Source organism: Larimichthys crocea, chromosome III (assembly GCF_000972845.2).
Source record: "Larimichthys crocea isolate SSNF chromosome III, L_crocea_2.0, whole genome shotgun sequence".
NCBI classification, from domain to species: Eukaryota; Metazoa; Chordata; class Actinopteri; family Sciaenidae; genus Larimichthys; species Larimichthys crocea.
In genome coordinates, this window is record NC_040013.1 from 19,110,152 (window position 1) to 19,127,964 (window position 17,813).

Sequence of the window (17,813 nt, forward strand, 5' to 3'; positions counted from 1 at the left end):
ACAAGCATCTTTGGGGGGTTCGTATGTAGTCAGCATGCCACCAATATATTAATATTCACAGACGTTTATGTATGCTATTTACATTTACCTTTGTTTTCCTGTTTGGACTGAGGTTTGCAGGAGGTGAGATTTTTGAGGTGTGTGTGTGTGTGTGTGTGTGTGTGTGTGTGTGTGTGTGTGTGTGTGTGTGTGTGTGTGTGTGTAGGCTCCTCTGCATCTCACAGTTGCCCATAACACTCTTTTCTGCATAAACCTGTGTTGATGTTAATGTATCTTCGGAGACACATTCGAGAAACATGATTTGAGCTTTTGTCAGACAGACGTGCAGTGAATATATTTAGACTCAAAGTTAGGGAAGGGCAAAACGTCTGAAATTAAAGGAATAGTTAGACATTTTATGAACTTTTCTTGTTCCCCTTCAGGTGGAGAGTTAGATGAGAATATTGAGAGATACCACTGTCATGACTGTACAGTAAATATGAAGCTACAGCTAGGAGCTGATAAAGCCCACTGGTTTTAATTTGTGCTACGTAAAAAAAGTTATGCGTTATGTACTGCACTATTTCTTGGGCTTGGATTCGTAATGTCCTGGCTTCTCCACTCATTTCCTGGCAGCCAAGAATTAGTCACATATCCCTTCATAATGCACAGAATTGATGTTGGCTTAACAAACAAAATACGTCATGTCAGTGAGCTTTAGAGGTGCTGGTGCCGAGCCAGGCTAGCTGTTTTCTCTTTGTTTACATTCTTTATGCTAAGCTAAGCTAAGCTAAGCAGCTGTTGGCAGTAGCTTCATATGTACCTTCTGTCAAACTATTCCTTTAATTTCACATCAGTGAGAATACTTTTTTCAATATTAATGTGAAAAGTTTTTGCAAACTCAGGCTTGAAAAGATAAAAAATGAAGATGTGTATATATATATATATATATATATATATATATATTGTACCTTTAATTACATTTTGCTCAGAATAATAGCAGAATGGTAGTTGAGTAGATGGGGTCATTGTGTATTATACATCATCATTATTTTTATTCTGTTTGTCCCTTACTCAGTCTCACCTTGGCATACATACATACAGATGAACTACACTGACTTCATTCCTCAGTCAACCTCCAAACTTCCCTCTGTCTTTGCCTGCCTCATCTTCCCAGTCTCCTTTTCAAACTGTCTGTCTGTTTTGGTGAAACTGAAACTTCCACCTCTCTCTCTCTGTCTCGTCATTCTCCATCTCTGTCGGCCGTGTGAAGGGCAGTTGTCTCGCTCATCAGTGCAGCAGCGAGTCGTACAGCGGTAGGTTTATGGAGCTTACTGCGGGAGCTGTCTCCACTAGCAGCGGGTATGATTGGGTCTGCAGGGGTAATGGAATGGCAGATGAATTCAGGCCTCCATGAGGAGAATGAGTAATAGAGAGAGGAAGAGGGGGCAGATCGGACAGTTACTGAACTGTTTTGAGAACCTGCAGCTTCAAAATTGTCTTCTTTCAACTTTTGCATTTTTCCCCTTTTTCATGAGTGACAGCACACTTCAGAAAACCTTTTTTTGTTCTTGTTTTTTTACTTAGAAGTAAATGATTGAATTTCACACACAGTCAAACATACCACACACATAATCAACATGTGTTTCTCGTGTTCTTTGGTGCTTTTTTCCCATCACAGGATCACTCCGAGAACCCATTGGGTGCAGCCGTAACTTTGGCACACGAGCTGGGACACAATTTTGGTATGAACCACGACACCCCAGAGCGCGGCTGTGGCTGCAGGATGACTGTTGATCGCGGAGGCTGCATCATGACCCCCTCCACAGGGTGAGATTATGGTGATCTTTTTCATACAAAACTGTGTTCATGAATAGATTATAACGCCCACATTTTATGAATCAAAGTGAATGATAAATGTGATAAATGTTTATGCTGATTTATGCTGGTTTAAGTGGCTTTTAAATTTGAAAAATGAAATGTCTGTCTGTCTGTCATTACAGTAATTATGTTGGTTGTGGGGGATTTTTAGCACTTCATTTCTCGATGCAGTATGTATTTAAATTGTAGTTTTAGAATGGCTTGTTTATTGCTTTTCTTTCTTTTCAATTTTCAATCTGTGGTCTGTTCCAATAAAATATTTGCTGGGAACAAAGTTGGCAAAAGCGGCTTCAGGTTTAAAAGCATTAGCTCAGACAAAGGTTTAAAAATTGTGTCTTTAGGCTGTTTCTGTCTGTTGTGGGCGCCCTGGTTTGAAGCCATTAAACAGTTACCCTTTAAAAGTCTTGTTTCACACAGCTACAGGATTAAAATGTTTATCAGCTTAACTTTTCCGAATAAATTAGCAACTTCTTTTGCACCTCAGCAAAAGAAACAACAAAAGATTTAAGCTCCACTAGTTGCACAATTTGGATCATTTTCATCTATACATGACGCTCTATTGTTTATGTGTTGTTTCATGAGAGTGGCTCAAACACACATTTAAACGCACACACACACACACTTTGGCCTGAGACTAAAGCAGCTGCTCTAGCATTCTACTCATGTTGCCTGGGTCTCTGAGATAACAGTGCTGCTGCAAGTGATGGAGTCTGTGACTGTTAGTAAACAGCAAGCAGATAAGGCGAACCCAGAGCGCAATACCAGATTTCACCCTTGGTCTGGTGCCAGTCTGGATGTCTGATGGTAAGTCCCGCAAGCCACAGATGAATGTTGTCAGGATAGATTTCACAACACAGTGAAGAAGATGGAGACAAATGGCTGAAAGACACTGTTACCATTGTAACGTAATGCAAACCAACAAAGAGACTTCTCACACAAACCACCAAACATCAACTCTAGCCCGCATCTGCACCACACATTAATAATATCAGCGTGGGTGAAATCATGCATGTTGATGGGGATTTGTCCAATTTAGTGAATATAGCAGAGAAGGTTGCCAGATCTTATAAAACTTTCTGGTTAAGCCAAGACAAGTATGCTTTAGCTGTTAGAGTGTGATGTGTGTTATTACGTCCTCCAGCCAGTGTTTATGAGATGGTGATGCAGTCTTTTTCCATTTCTGGTTTCTTAAAAACTGGAGTCAAATTAGCCAATAAAGCTGATTCTGATTCTGATTTGCAGAGAATCATTAGTCATGCAAACTTGGTAAAGAAGGAGAGAACTATAGCTTGGTTAGCAGTGATCTTTACTGCTACAGATGGTTACGATCAAAAACTGAGCTGCATAAAATCCTCCAGCTCTGGACAGGACCAAAACTGAGACTGGGAGGTCTTCGGGTCAATTCCAGGACTGGCAGGATAAATCTGGGTGGGGAAAGTGTAATAAACACTTGCCTCTCCCTCATTACCACCACTAAGGTGCCGTTGGAGTTGCTCGGTGACCAGCAGATCTGACTGAGGTTGTACTGTGCAGCTTCCGGCTGTGAATGTGTGCAATTAGTAATAGAGGCAATTCTCATCTACTCCTCAAGATCTTTTGCCAGTTTGGTGCCGGTCAGGTAGAGCCTGTGAAGTACTGCAGTAGCCTGGCATGATGCATATTTAGAAGGAATGAACTAGTCTGATGAGTTGGCCAGGTCACCTTAATGTGTTCTAAAGAAAGAGATACGGCTACATGAATAGAAGATAAAATTACACAAGAGAGGAAACTGTTAATTAGATTGACGGACAGATGAGAACACGCTTAATGGGCAGCAGGGCAGAAACAGGTACAGTTGTTTTGCAGTGCAGCGGCCTGTTCAGAATTATATTACCAACGATGTGCAAAGATCTGAGAAGTTAAGTCTGAGTTTAGAGCAGCAGCAGGGACGCGAGTATCTGAAAAGTCCCTGTGGATGTGTGATTTTAGTGGCACTAGCTGTGTGCTCTTGTCATTAAAGACAAACATTAAAAGTAGATAAAAGCTTTAGATGTCCTCAGAAATCAGCAGAGACACAGAAAACGAAAACCACGGGTGGCTTGCCCTTCAAAAAAGTAACACAAAACACATAAATAATATAAGTTCCCATGTACAAGAATTGTCCCAGAAAAACTTGAATGACCTTTTACTGTACACGTAGAAAACAAGGAAGGGGTGGAGGCTGTCAAAAACTGTGTGGTGAGCTCATCCTGCTGCTCTCATTCTGCATTAATTTCAGAGAAAAAATGTATAATCCACACTGAGCAACACTGATTTCATGCAGTTCTTTTTTAAATATGCCCTCAGCGTACTGACCTGACGACTTTGCTTTAGCTAATCACCGGCCAAAGATATCCAATGATGTCATGCAGAGTTTTAGAAAACTGACTACATGATCTAAATGGGTTAGAATGAGTCACGGTGTTACTAAATTCTTTTATAGCTTAATGAAGTCGCTCCTTTTCAGCTCTCTCGGCTACATAATTATGAGATTAGACACATTAAGAGTTGAGAGAGGTGATCAGTGACCTTTCATTCTGAAAATCGCTCCTCTGTTTGCTAAGTAAAGGGTGCGGGATAAATCCTTACACAGTGGTACGGTGACACTTTGCCTGGCAAATTTTTGTGTTGATACACTGACTCCAAATATCAGTATTATCTTATTTAATTATTATTATTTTAAACTGTATTAATCTGTATTATTGAATACAGACTTTAATGGAGTTCACTGATTTTTATGATGTGTTGATAGTCAAACAGTAATAATGAAAACTTTAGGCTATTCTAGTAGTAGTAGTAGTATTCTAGTTATTAATTGCATTTATCTCATCAGATAAGATCAGAGAAATCTTCAAACCTATATTTTAAGTTGCAATGTTGGGCCGTAAATCTGTGGTCCCTTTTTAGCGTCTTTCAGCTTATTGTTTTGGTTTTAAGGTTGAAAACTTTACTGTTTTGGTTCAGTCTCGTCATACAACCCCATTTCCCCCCAGAAGATAACAACTTGCTGGTGAACAGAGTGGATAATGTAGCTGCCAATGAGAGTGATATTTCCCTTAGGAGTTGGTGGAGACCAAGAGCAGCTAAAAGAAGAGTTGATATTGGACTTACATTTGTCACATCTAGCCCCATGTCTGCTCAATGTCAAAACAGGCAATTCTGGGCTAACACTTCCATAATCATGGATGTTGTGTTTACACATGTCCACATGACCAAAAAAAGCAAATGAATACTGCTACATGCGCTTCCTTTGTCTTGATGTTTGACAGCAAGGCTGATAGATCAACGGTGGTGTTTAGACAATGCAGTTGGGTAGATGACGGTGGAAGTTTGCCAGCTTGAAAAATGAAAATTCTGAATTCACGTTCAAGCTTGGCTTTTTCACTTAGCTCCCAAATTGAATATCCTGAACTGTCAGCCAGGATTTACAGTTTCCTGTTGACAAAACCAATAATTTCACGAACAAATCTAGAACTCATTTCCCACTCATCACATCTGGTTTCTTTTCATATATATATATATATATATATATATATATATATATTAGCAATCTCCTTTGACCCTCAGACCAAATGCCTTCAGAATGTTAAACACATTGTTGTAAAGCAGTTCAGCTCGTTTGACTGTGTTTGGGATACTCTCGGCTTAGACATGCTAATGGGGAGGAGGACAGGCTGCATCTAAATGACGTGATTATCAGTGACGCTGCCAGCTGTAATCAGGACCAGGGCACAGAGAGAGAGATCCGCAGAGAGGTGCTTTATGCCTGGATAGACAGGCGGAGCGAGGAAGCAGTGCTTTTATTTGTCTTTTATCTCCCTCAGTGGTGAAGAGGGAAGAGAAACACAAAAGAGAGAGATAGAAGGGAAAGTGAGAGACAAACAGGAGAAAGACGACAATGAAGGAATTATTTTGGCTACACGTGGACGTCTGTGACAGGCATGTGTGCCATGAAGGCTGGCCACAGGAGATTTGTGTCATAACAATGAGAGGAAATTTGAGGGACAGAGGAGAGGAACAGAGGTTTACATGGACATTTTAATAGGGGGATGTCTTTTAGAAGTTGAGCTAAGAATTGCATCACATGAACGTGGAGAGAAAGCTCAAAAGTCCTTCCCTGTGTCTTATGTGTGTTACCGGGCAAAAAGATGAAGCCCAGCAGGTAGCTGTGGCTTGGCTGAGGCCAAGAGGTGAGATCTTTGTCAACATAATATGAGGTAGCTTTCGACTCTTGCTATTTTCTTGTCGAAATGACAGAGTGCAGGTGAAGTGAGAATGTGCAAAATGTCATTATCTGAAGACATTCTGCTGAGGAGAGGAAGGAGAACACTAGTTAGGTTGCTGGTGAGTAAATGTTTGCAGTAAATTTAGCTTAGTCTTTTTTCTTTTCGTCCTGATATTTAATCACCCCGTAGGCTTCTGCCAGCTTTGCAGCCTAACATTTCCCAAAAGGTCAGCCATGTCTCTCCTGCTTAACGTGGACTAAATGCATGTCAGTCTGTAGCGCAGCTTAGAGAGGCAGTAGAGACGGCTTCATGTCAGTCGGAGAGCTTACAAATAGAAAGAGCCCTTCATAGCCCTCATGTGACCAATGTCTCTACTCTCTGCAGACCCATTTCACTCTACATCCAGACTGACATTTCCTCCTCCTCTGAACTCAGCGACCCCACATGCTGAGATGATCCAAGTGACAGGAATCATCTACCCTGGACATATAGCTGTAGATCCAGGAAAAGCTGCTTCAGCTGCTTGGTGCACAAGAGACTGTATCTCTTCATCCAGTGCGCTGTAAAGGCTTAGATTAAAACTACAAGATCATTTTGTAAGTCACTATATAAGGCCCTGCTTCCCAACATTATTAAATTCAGTACACTTGTCACTAGCAGTAAAGGTTACCCTGATGATGTCAGGGCATGAGACTTAAATTTTTAAAGAGAAATATTGCATGACTGCAGGTGTAGGGTTTGAAAGTTGTGGGCACAGAGTGTCTGAGAGATTTAGTGCTTCAGGACAAAAAACAACTCCCTGAACTTTATGTAAATGCAACAAAAAATCACTGTAGTGCAACATTTAATTATTCATTTCAGGCCAGTGTTTCGGTTGACCAGTCATGTCGAACATATCACAGAGCATGGGCTTTTTTTAGATTGTGTAGTAGTTTGATCAGATGTTTGTTTTTCTTGTTGGTCTGTTTGGTTTGGATGATCTGCCCAATTGGGTCCTTGTGACTGAAGTGTAGGAAGCAAGGTTAAAACTGTTGTGCAATAGTTGCACTCTGGTGTGCACGTACTGTATGTGCCTGCTGTTAAATTTCTACAGTCAGCAGTAACTGAAAATTTTAATATTTAATGCTTTGTTTCACATTGTGTATTCTGTGAAAGCCTTGTCTCGGTCTAGCTCGCTCACTACTTACCTGAGCAGATGGTAAGTTTCCACAAAACAACAGGCAAGTTGCTGGTATAATGTAGCAGGAGAGCTGGTGACAGCTGACTATGATCTTTCTTTAACATTAGTTTCGAAACAAAGTTCGACTTTCGTCAGCATAGCCTTCAATAATAGGCATAGGCATCTCAGACAACAGGTGGTTAAACCTAGTAAAGCATGTATTGATGGAGATTTAAAGGTCCCTTGTGTGTTTTGGAGCTGTTTTTTTATGAGTGGGTCCATGTTTTGTTTATCATCTCCACATGCACCAGGACAGACATGCACGCACATTGTTTCACTCACTTGTAGGTGGCTATATACTCAGCACTTCTGAAAATCAACAGACATGGCAACATGGGCGTGTAAATATTGATGCTTTAAACATCACTGAATGAAAATGGCCGTGTTGTCTCAGCTGTGATAATGCACACCTTCGATGTGGGTCTATGGCAGACTAGGGCCTGTATATTTGATATTTGAGCTGTTCCTAAATTATTTTATGCTGAGTTATGGTGTGTTTTTCTGTAGGTGTAACTGTGACGTCACCTGCTGGTGGTGTCAAAACCATTGTTGATTTTAAGGTGTTTCTTTTCTTTCGACTGACATAGGGCCTATAAATGCAATGCAGCAAATGATTAAAAAACACTTCAGTCAGCTTCTTACTATAAGCATTGGAGTCTTACATGACACTACAGTTTTCCTCCAGCAGTTTCTGTATTTTTATTTTCTCTGAGTGAGTTTTTAAGCACTAAACTCTTGATCATGAAAATAATTAAGGAGGCTCTTCCTAAGGTTATCTTTAATTTGTGCTTATTTAGTCATGGATATTCAATGCGAGAGAGAAATCATTTGGATTGGGCTGTAAATACATGACCAACAAGCCATAGTCCAAACATAGTCAGTCAGCGTCTGCATCACATTATCGTACATGGTGCACAGTCATTTAATGTTGTCTTTTCTGTTTTCTGTCCTCCCCCTGAAAGTCACAGACATTCAGCCACACACACACGCAAAAAAACACAATACTTTCTGTCCTTGATTATGCGTTTGTGCTTATCCATGTCTGGGCAGTAAACTCCTGTGGTGTATCTTGCTCACTGCCATTAAGAACTGCACCAGGCAGTGGATGACAGACAAGTTAGATATTCTTGCAGCATCCCTGGACACCCTGTGAAACTGACACTGCATCTGTTACCAGGATGGAGTTGGGTATCTGTTACCTGGAGGGATGTCACCTGCAAATTAGCTGTGCAGCTCCATTATCAAAATCCTGTTCATACACAGTCGCTGGCCATTAGTCAAAGGTAGATCATTTAGAATGATTTCTTTTGGCTCCCTGAATGTCTGGTTGAGGTGCCCTCTACTTTAAATAGTCAGGCATATAAATGACAGAGCACATCTTTAGTGTTAAATTGGCTTTAAAGGTTATTTCACTTATGCAAAATCCAATCCATAATATTGCTTTACTTTTTGTTTTTGTAAATCAGCTCTGCTTAGCTTTGGCAGACATTCATTAGTGTATACTGGTCTCATCAATAGCAGGGCTGTATAATATACAGTGTATCATTCATGCTTGGACAGGATAATCCTGGCCATAAAGTATGTTTTTGTATTATGCTCAGTGTATGATAAATCAGTCATAATAGTGCAAAGGGGAATTGACCCTTCGAAATATATCTGCTCTTCTGCTTGTGCCTCAAGATAAAGAATGTCTGTATACATACTGATGGCATTCAGGCCTCATGTTGTTCTAACATACATGTATCTACTGGATCTTGTAAATACTCTCCATGTGGATCTAATTTGGTCCAAAGAAATCAGATTTTCCTCAGTGAAAAAAAAAATCTCCAACTGACAAGCGTTCAAACTTTTCCCATTAATACCAGTTTATTGAGAACAGACTCTGTTTACCCCTCATGCACATTCCAGCCCCTCATGCAGATCCCAAAGCGTGCCTGTGTTCTGTTATCAGCGGCAGTCCATGCTACTTACGGAGGGCTTGGTCTGCTTCATGTCGTCTACACAGTCTGTCTACCTTTGATTCTGTGCATTGGTCTCCAAAGCTCTGTTTTTGTGTGTTATGCTGGTAAAAAAAAGACTAACCACTGGATTATGGATTAAGTGCAGAGAGAGAGAGACTGGTAGATTGGCTTTTGGTCAGTGAGAGATGAAAGCGCTCACAGGTGGCCGGTCTGAATGAAGTGGACGCAGCACTTTCACCTAACGGTGGCCACTAGAAGAGGATGTTTTTTTCTGTGTTCTTGGGAAATCTGTGGGAAAAAATTCAGATTTCTTTCCTATTTAATCCACTCATATATCTAGTTCCCTCAGGAGCTCCACCATAGCCAACTAAGAGCAGTGAAATATCTATGCAGTTGCAGCAGCCAAATCTTCCTTAGGCAAATGCACATCACTCCCACCACACACACAAACACACACACACACACACACACACACACGTCTGTCCAATGCCAGCCTCCACAAACATACTCTGTGTAATGCTGAATTTTCACAAATCTTACCCTGTCAAGCAGCAAGCTTTTCAGACAGCCTCCACACCCTGTTGAGCTTGAAGACCCCAGTCAGTCTATTGCTGCATAAGTACGTGTATGACATGTTTCTGTCTGAAGTCAAGCTTTTCAAGCATCCCATGCCAGCTGCCTCTCTCTGTGCCACGTCTGCCAATCCTCTCTGCTAGTCATTGCTGCCTGCCACATCCTCCACATCCTCCTTTTGAAGCTAGTCTATGTCCCTCCATGACTGTGTGCGCTGGGAGATGCTCATTATACACCCCGAAGCCTACTCTTCTCTGTCAGCCCTTTTGTGAGGCTGCTCTTGTTTGTTAGCTGGCATTACACGTGGAGTCAAGGCTTGGTTATGTTGCTATCATACACTACATTGTAGTACTGTATGTATGTATTGTATGCCTTTGTGTTTTATCCTGCCAGTGTTTTCAGAGAAGTCAAATAATAGCACAGGCCTTCGAGTAGATTAAGCACAGGGGTTGGTTTATCAACGTTTGAATGTGGAGGCCAGAAAATATGTGAAAACTGTAAATTGTTGTTTTTTTTTGTTGCTTTGCATCTCATTTTGCCTCTTGGTTGGAGTCTCACTTTGTGTCTCTTTGTGGTTGTTTTTCATGTTTTTGTGGTTTTGTTTTACCACCACCCCTCTGGCCCCACCCCTGGTAAAACTGCAAAATTCCTGGCATTTTTCCTTTTTTCTTTCTTTCTTTCTGCATATCTACATGTTATTTTTGTTTTTCACTCTCCATCTCTATCTGCCTTAGACTTGCAGATGCTCACTCTAGCAGGAGGACCATCCCTCCGGGCTTTACATCTGTTATTGGCATATCGCATAGTTTCATCTTAAAAGTCGATAATACGAACTCCGGTTTCGTTCCTCCCTAAATTAGACATTAATCAGCCCTTTAGGTGAGTGATACCAGGGAGTGAAATTAATGTGGTAGAAATTGTGCGGTTGCTATTTTACCGAGGTTTCACGTACACACACACTTACACACGAGTCGTACTCTTTCGTCCAGTCAGTTGCTTAAATTGTCTGGGTCAGGATATGTCTCTTGAAAATGTAGCTGCCAGAGAAAGTGCCTCTCTGGACATTTGATGGCCCGCTTATGTATTGAGTAGGATTGAAAATCTATTGACCTGGAGCTCATACAATGTCAGTAGACCATTAAATTTGTGTGAAACTGCCTCTTGAGTGAGCAGATTGAACAAAGCTCTGCTTGTGTTCTGGCTCTTAAGAGTGATTGAGTCCACTTCTCTCTTGATCATTTTGGTTCCTCAACAGTATGATTTTCTGTTTTATGTCCCAGGCAAATTTGTGGAAACTGTGTAAATATCCTGTCTGTTATCTGTTTTAGTCAACCCGGTTTTTCATTCTTCTTTTAGGTATCCATTCCCAACCGTGTTCAGCACATGCAGTAAGAAGGACCTTGCTGCTAGTCTGGAGAAAGGTGTTGGCATGTGTTTGTACAACATGCCAGAGGTCAAAGTGCTCTATGGTGGTCAGAAGTGTGGCAATGGCTACGTGGAGGAGGGAGAAGAGTGTGACTGTGGGGAGCCAGAGGTAAGGCCTTCGTTTTGACTTGCTTCAGTGGAGTGGATCAGTCTCTAACACTGGCTGTACTGGGCAGTGAAAGTGTGAAAGTGAAGCAGTGCGTAAAAAAACAAATGTTTTGGGGAGATAAACAAAAGTTGCAACACAAAAATCAGCTGGGAAAATCAATTTGAAGTCTTTGGTGAAACAGTAATCAGTGAAGTGTAGTTAATGTGATTCAGTGGGTGGTCCTCTCCCCAAAATATCGGAAAAAAACAGGCCTGAATTTTTATTTTGATTTCTACTTACAGTACTGTAGATCAATATTCAAAAGAACCAAACGTGCACTTTTTCATCTTGATACTCCCCCTACAAAATCCAAAGAAAACAATCATAACTATCCTGTAAGAAATCATCCACAACCATAACAGCTCACTCAGTCCCCCAACAAATCACAATAAACTTCACATTTCTCTTGACATTTTCGCTGTTACTGCGGCTCAAAAGCATCGAAACCTGCTGTGCAAAACAATAAAAAATAGCCTAAAAGCTCGGCAAACCACCCGAGGCCTCCGATATAAGTGTTTTATTTACATCACACCTTCCCTTCCACATGTGCCGAACAGTGCTTTGACAGGCTGCCACGGTGATGTCATATCCTTGTTGAAGGCCCATTAATCAAACCACGGTCCAACTGTGTGACAAAGGAAACAAACAAAAGTGTAATCGGGTCGAGGCTGAAATAAGCTTTTTTTGGCTTTACCATCCAAACAACTGTGCACGCTCTGATGCATATCCAGCCACACACACACACACACACACACACACACACACACACACACTCACACAGACACACCCCCACACACACACAAACTGTGAAGTGAGAATCACATGTGGGAAGCATGTATCACTTAGGTGCAGCCAAGGCAGCTGCGTGTCTCATAAAGCCTAAAACCAAAGGAGATCTAATGATGCATGTATCACTCACAATCTCTCAAGACGCTCACAATTCATCATTTTGCTTGTTTGTCCAATCTGCAATGCATAAATGTTCAATTTATAACAGTATAAAACTGAGAAACGCAGCAGCTCCTCTCATTTCAGAACTTCTAAATGTTTGGCATTTTCGCTTGAACAACAATGACTCAATAATCCATTATGAAAATTGCTGGTGATTATGATAAATTAACTGAGTAATTGTTTCTGCTCTACATCTGACACATATTGATTCATATTCATATTAGCCCGTCTGATTATCTGTTTCTTGAATACAAATCATTTCAAATCTCATATCAAATAAAGATAAGTTTAGCTCTTAACATATCCAGGTAAGTAGAGTTATAAATAACTAAAACCCAAAGATCCAGATCAATATCTACATTTTGCTGGCTGAGAATGCAGGCACATTTATTTAGTAGCAGCCAAATTATTATTTAGAAACTATAGCTACAACCTTTTTTTTTTCAAGAAACTTGATGATGTGACAGTTGTTGGGTCTGTACCAGACAAACAAAGATTTGTTGGCCGGGACATCTCTGCAGCACTGCAGTACTTCATTATAATGCTGTTTTGTCACACATTTTACTTTATCAAAAAATTGCAGCTTCTGCGATATGGATATTGCACTTTTCCATATTGTGATTTTAATAAAATTTCAATTTATTGCAGCCCTAAATCTGATTTAGGTTGATTTTACACTTTTTTTTTTTTTTTACAAGCCATTTGCTCAGAATACTGGACGCACTGATACAGAGCCATTAAATTGATAAGCTTAAAAATTTCATATGATAAGCATAAAAGTTTAACTAGACTCACTAAACAATATTTTTTTTTTCCTCACCAGCTTCCCAGAGCACATAAATCATTTTAGCCATTAGATTTTTTTTTTTTTTTTGTCATTCTGATGATCTACCTCTTAAGACATGCCTGATTCAACAATGTGTTTGATTATTTAGTTACATGGTGTTATGACTGTGTATTCCATCATTTAGAGGTAACTGTAAGTAGTACTTTAGTGGAGTCATTGTGTTTGACCACCAACGAATCAACTGTATAATTTACATTTGCCAACTCCATCTCTGCCAGTTTGCCCCTCAGTAACTTCCATGATATCACCGCAGAGACCCTGCTTGTTTTATCTGTTGGCACACTTAGATGGAAAGAAGAAAGTCACCTTTTCTTTCCTCTCTAAACAATAGGCTTAAGTCAGAGCCAAGAGGTAAACAGCCAGACGTAAAACCACACATCAACTGAAAATTAGATGTCCAACAATCCAGCTGCCTTCAGTTCCCAGCCTTCAACACGTCTTGTCATTACCCTAGAGTCCCACAACCCAAACAGCCACGTGGAAAGAAGATAAATGATAGTGGGACTTGTTTTCTCACTGATAGTGCAATGCGTGACACTACTTGGAAAACAAAGCTGACGTGTTTGGGCATCCAATAAAAGATAAACATTGCAACGCCTCCCTGAAGTCTTTTAGAGCATTGGTCCCTTCTCAACTTCACCTTACGTATCCTCTCCCATCGGTTTCTGCCAGCAGCCAGCTGATCTTGTCATCGCGTCCACAATCTTCGCCTCTTAAGGGCTTTCAAATACCATCGCTGCTCCTGCCATTGATACGCTAATCGTCAACTCTGCCCTATCTTTCTACTATCTACATCAAATCAGAGTTGAAGATCTTAACACACACCCTCCCAACTGCTGCGCCTGATTTTCATCTTTTCCTCCTCTGCTTCACAGTTCCCGCTTTTTCGTACATGTGTCATTGTATTAAGCACATTCCTCTTGATCTGGAGAATTCCCAAATCCAGAACATATGAGCTTCAGTTAATACATCTCCACTCAAAGGTCTCAGGGTCAGGGTGCAAGGCGAGAATCCCCTGGACAGGATGTTTGCCCTCTTGACCTGGAAGTCTTGATCTGACAGAGACCGGCTCTTGAGCAGTGATCAGGTCCACATGTTGTTAACTATTTTGTTTTATTTTTTCTCAGGAATGTATGAACCCGTGCTGCAATGCCACCACATGCACCCTCAAGGGAGATGCCGTGTGCGCCCATGGACAGTGCTGTGAGGACTGCAGGGTAAGATTGCAGATCTGCATTCTTGTTCCACTTTGGACCTCCTGTTCTTGATTAAAATGCCCCTCTGCCATTCTCATAGCTGAAAAAAGTTCTGAAATATTTTCTGTGCTCTTCTGAACATTGCACACAAGTTTTACTCTGCAGAGATGGACATTTTACATTTTCAGCTAAAACTTTCAGAAACTCAGTCAATTCTCTCTGGGAGGTTATTAAGAGACTGATAAAAGTGTCCTTGGATATAATTCAGTATCTCAGGTCAGTCATTCCAACTTATATATATTTTACTTCAATAGACAGGTTTCAATTGAAGTTCTCAAGTTGGAGTTTCACTAAGTTATTAGTCTTTTTTGCTTTGACATGGAAATTGTTTCCCTAAGTATCCCTGATGTGTGTCCTCTCTTTGAAAAGGAACGTTTGCTAAAGGTGATTAAATCATTAAATGTTTCTGCACAATCCTTCAATTTGAAGCAAATGAGTCCTTCCCTGTACTTCACAGAAAGCCTTTTACATAAGATAGAGCGTCATGTTATGGCCGTTTATAGCTGACTTTAGACATGAAGATGGCAATTTTGAAAACATTAGAGTGTTCAAAGCAGGCTTGGTCGCCTGGATACTGCAGCTAGGAATAATGGAATAGGACTCTGGTTCTGTTTTGTGGGTTTTCTCTCTGAGCTGGGGCTATGATTAAGAGGGACGGCCAGAGGCATTCATATTACGCTGCTAGAGGTGAAATTCTTGGACCGGCTGAAGACGGATGAAAGCAAAAGCATTTGCCAAGAATGTTTTCATTAATCAAGAACAAAACTCGGAGGCTCGAAAATGATCGGATATGGTCATAGTTCCGACCATAAACGATGACAACTAGCAATCCAGCGGTGTTATTCCCAGCATCCGGGAAACCAATGTCTTTGGGTGACAGATTAAATTTAAAGGAATTAATGGAAGAGTGCAACCAGGAGTGGAGACTGTGGCTTAATTTGACTCAAGATGGGGAAACACAGAAAGGATTGACAATTTTATAGATTTAGTTCCAATAGGGCTCAAGTCTGAGTTAATAATACTGTAGGTTAGAGCAGTACTAGGTTATTTGGAGATATACTGTAGTGTATTAAATGTATGACTTCTTCTACTGTAGGTTATGCACAAAGAAAATAAAATGACCACACAGCACTGTAATGTATATGAGCCAACTTAGCATTGTCAAGGACATTATTCTCATGTCAGCTGAGTCTTCATAAATGTGTTTTCTGGTTTATTCTTTCCAGCTTCGTGCTGTGAGGCAAATCACAACAATTATCACAATTTTCAACATTAATCCATTCAAACTGATTACAATATGAATATCCAGCCAAACATAAAGGATGCGAGCAAATAGAAAATAAATTAGAATCAACTTCTCTAAATCAATTTTCACAGCTTGTTGTTATTATTAGGGGATCTGCCAGCGAGAGGCTGAGGTGATCATCCTTCACACTCATGAGGGTCATTAATTAAGCCTTCAACTGCAAAATCAATTTTAAAATCCATCACTGCTGCAGCCTGTAGACGACTGACAACACTGAGCTTCCTCTGTCATTTTTAACAACACTATCAGCACAGCTCTGTGGATGGTAAATGTTGCTCCACAATTTTGTCCCAATCTTAAATACAAACAACTATTTAATGGATTGTCATAAAAATTCTGGACTCATGACTCATGTTTCCCAAAAGGATGAATCCTACTGACTTTTCAAACACCGTGAGGTCCGTGTTTTTTGGGAAATGTCTCAAGAACTATTGCATCGATTGTCGTTAAATTGTACTGGCGTTGACGCCTGCCTCCTCAGGATGAATTGTAATAACTATGATGATCTTCTAACTCTTCATCTTGTGTCACGGCTAAAATCAGACCCAACTGTAGTTTGTGGGAAACATACCAAACAAAGATGGTTATGGTTATAATTATCAGTGCTTAGCATTATCACTTTAGTATTGTTATTGTGAGCTGCTATGTCCGCATGCTGAATGTTTAGCATTTAATTCAAAAATACTGAGCTGCTTGCAGGGCTGTAGACTCTTGCTGCTCTATTTGTAACAGTCCTGTCAGGATGAATGAAGACCCAGCAGAATATTTACAAAACCTTGACTTTAACAGATAGATGAAGGCAGCAATGTTGCAGATCTGAAAGAGCTTACCGTACCCTATACGTTTACAGCTCAAACTGGCTGGCACCCTCTGTCGAGAGTCCAGTAACTCCTGTGACTTGCCAGAGTTCTGTACTGGTGCCAACCCTCACTGTCCGGCCAACGTTTATCTGCACGACGGCCACACCTGCCACAACGTTGAAGGCTACTGCTACAACGGCATCTGCCAGACACATGAGCAACAATGCATCACCCTGTGGGGAGCGGGTAAATCAATGACTACTAATAAGTTGGGCTGTGTACATAATCATCACTTTTCTACGGGAATCCTTCACTTCATTTCGATGATTATATTTTTGTATTTTCCTCATTTGTCTCTCTGCATAGGAGCCAAGCCTGCCCCTGGGATATGCTTTGAGCGAGTCAACTCTGCAGGGGATCCTTATGGGAATTGTGGGAAAGACTCCAAAGGCTCCTTTGCAAAATGTGATGCGAGGTAAGACTCTGCAGCTGCACTGATGCAGTAGAGGTACGGAGGAAATTACTGTGCAAAACACAACTGATTAGCTTAAGTGGTGTCATTAGCAATCATCATTACGTTATGAATTCTGACATGTGATCTTGGAACAAAAGTTTACATGGGTGAAAAATGTAATTTCAGAGAGATAGCAGCTAATTATGTTCTAAGAAAGTATTCATGAATCATCTCATGCTATTCTTGTTGGCTAATTGTGCTTAAGATCTTCTCCCTTTGGGTGAATTCTGTAATCAAGCTCTTTGTTAATTGATGTAATTGCTTTAATGGCCGGAGGACTGAAACACTGTAGCACTCTTCAGCAGTCTTTCATCTTTCTGTACAGTTACTTATCTTTGTTTTTGATTGACAGTACTGTGACTTTTTTTAATTAAGTGTTTTACTGTGTGTGTTTTTTTTTAACTCTTGTGTGCACACTTGTGCGTCGGCTTGTGTGCGTGTGGTATGCAGGGATGCAAAGTGTGGTAAAATTCAGTGCCAGGGAGGAGCCAACCGGCCAGTGATCGGAACAAACGCTGTTTCAATTGAAACCAACATCCCGCTACAAGAAGGAGGTCGTATTCTGTGCCGAGGCACACATGTGTACCTGGGTGATGACATGCCTGATCCTGGACTGGTTCTGGCTGGTACAAAGTGTGGAGATGACATGGTAAGTGATGAGCTTGAGACACCAAGCAGGGTTATATTGAAAGAGTTTTCAACTACTTAA

General features: G+C 40.7%; 1 protein-coding gene across 3 annotated transcripts in view; it reads left to right on the forward strand.

Annotated features, from left to right (window-relative positions):
• The window catches only part of adam12b (ADAM metallopeptidase domain 12b), a 74,097-nt gene that overhangs the window by 41,200 nt on the left and 15,084 nt on the right, over positions 1-17,813 (forward strand). For all 3 annotated transcript variants that reach the window (XM_019269315.2, XM_019269316.2, XM_019269317.2), the window contains 6 exons: positions 1,661-1,809; positions 11,214-11,391; positions 14,356-14,445; positions 16,641-16,836; positions 16,957-17,065; positions 17,555-17,753. In XM_019269315.2, coding sequence (XP_019124860.2) covers positions 1,661-1,809; positions 11,214-11,391; positions 14,356-14,445; positions 16,641-16,836; positions 16,957-17,065; positions 17,555-17,753 — 921 coding nt within the window. The remainder of the gene's footprint in view (positions 1-1,660; positions 1,810-11,213; positions 11,392-14,355; positions 14,446-16,640; positions 16,837-16,956; positions 17,066-17,554; positions 17,754-17,813) is intronic.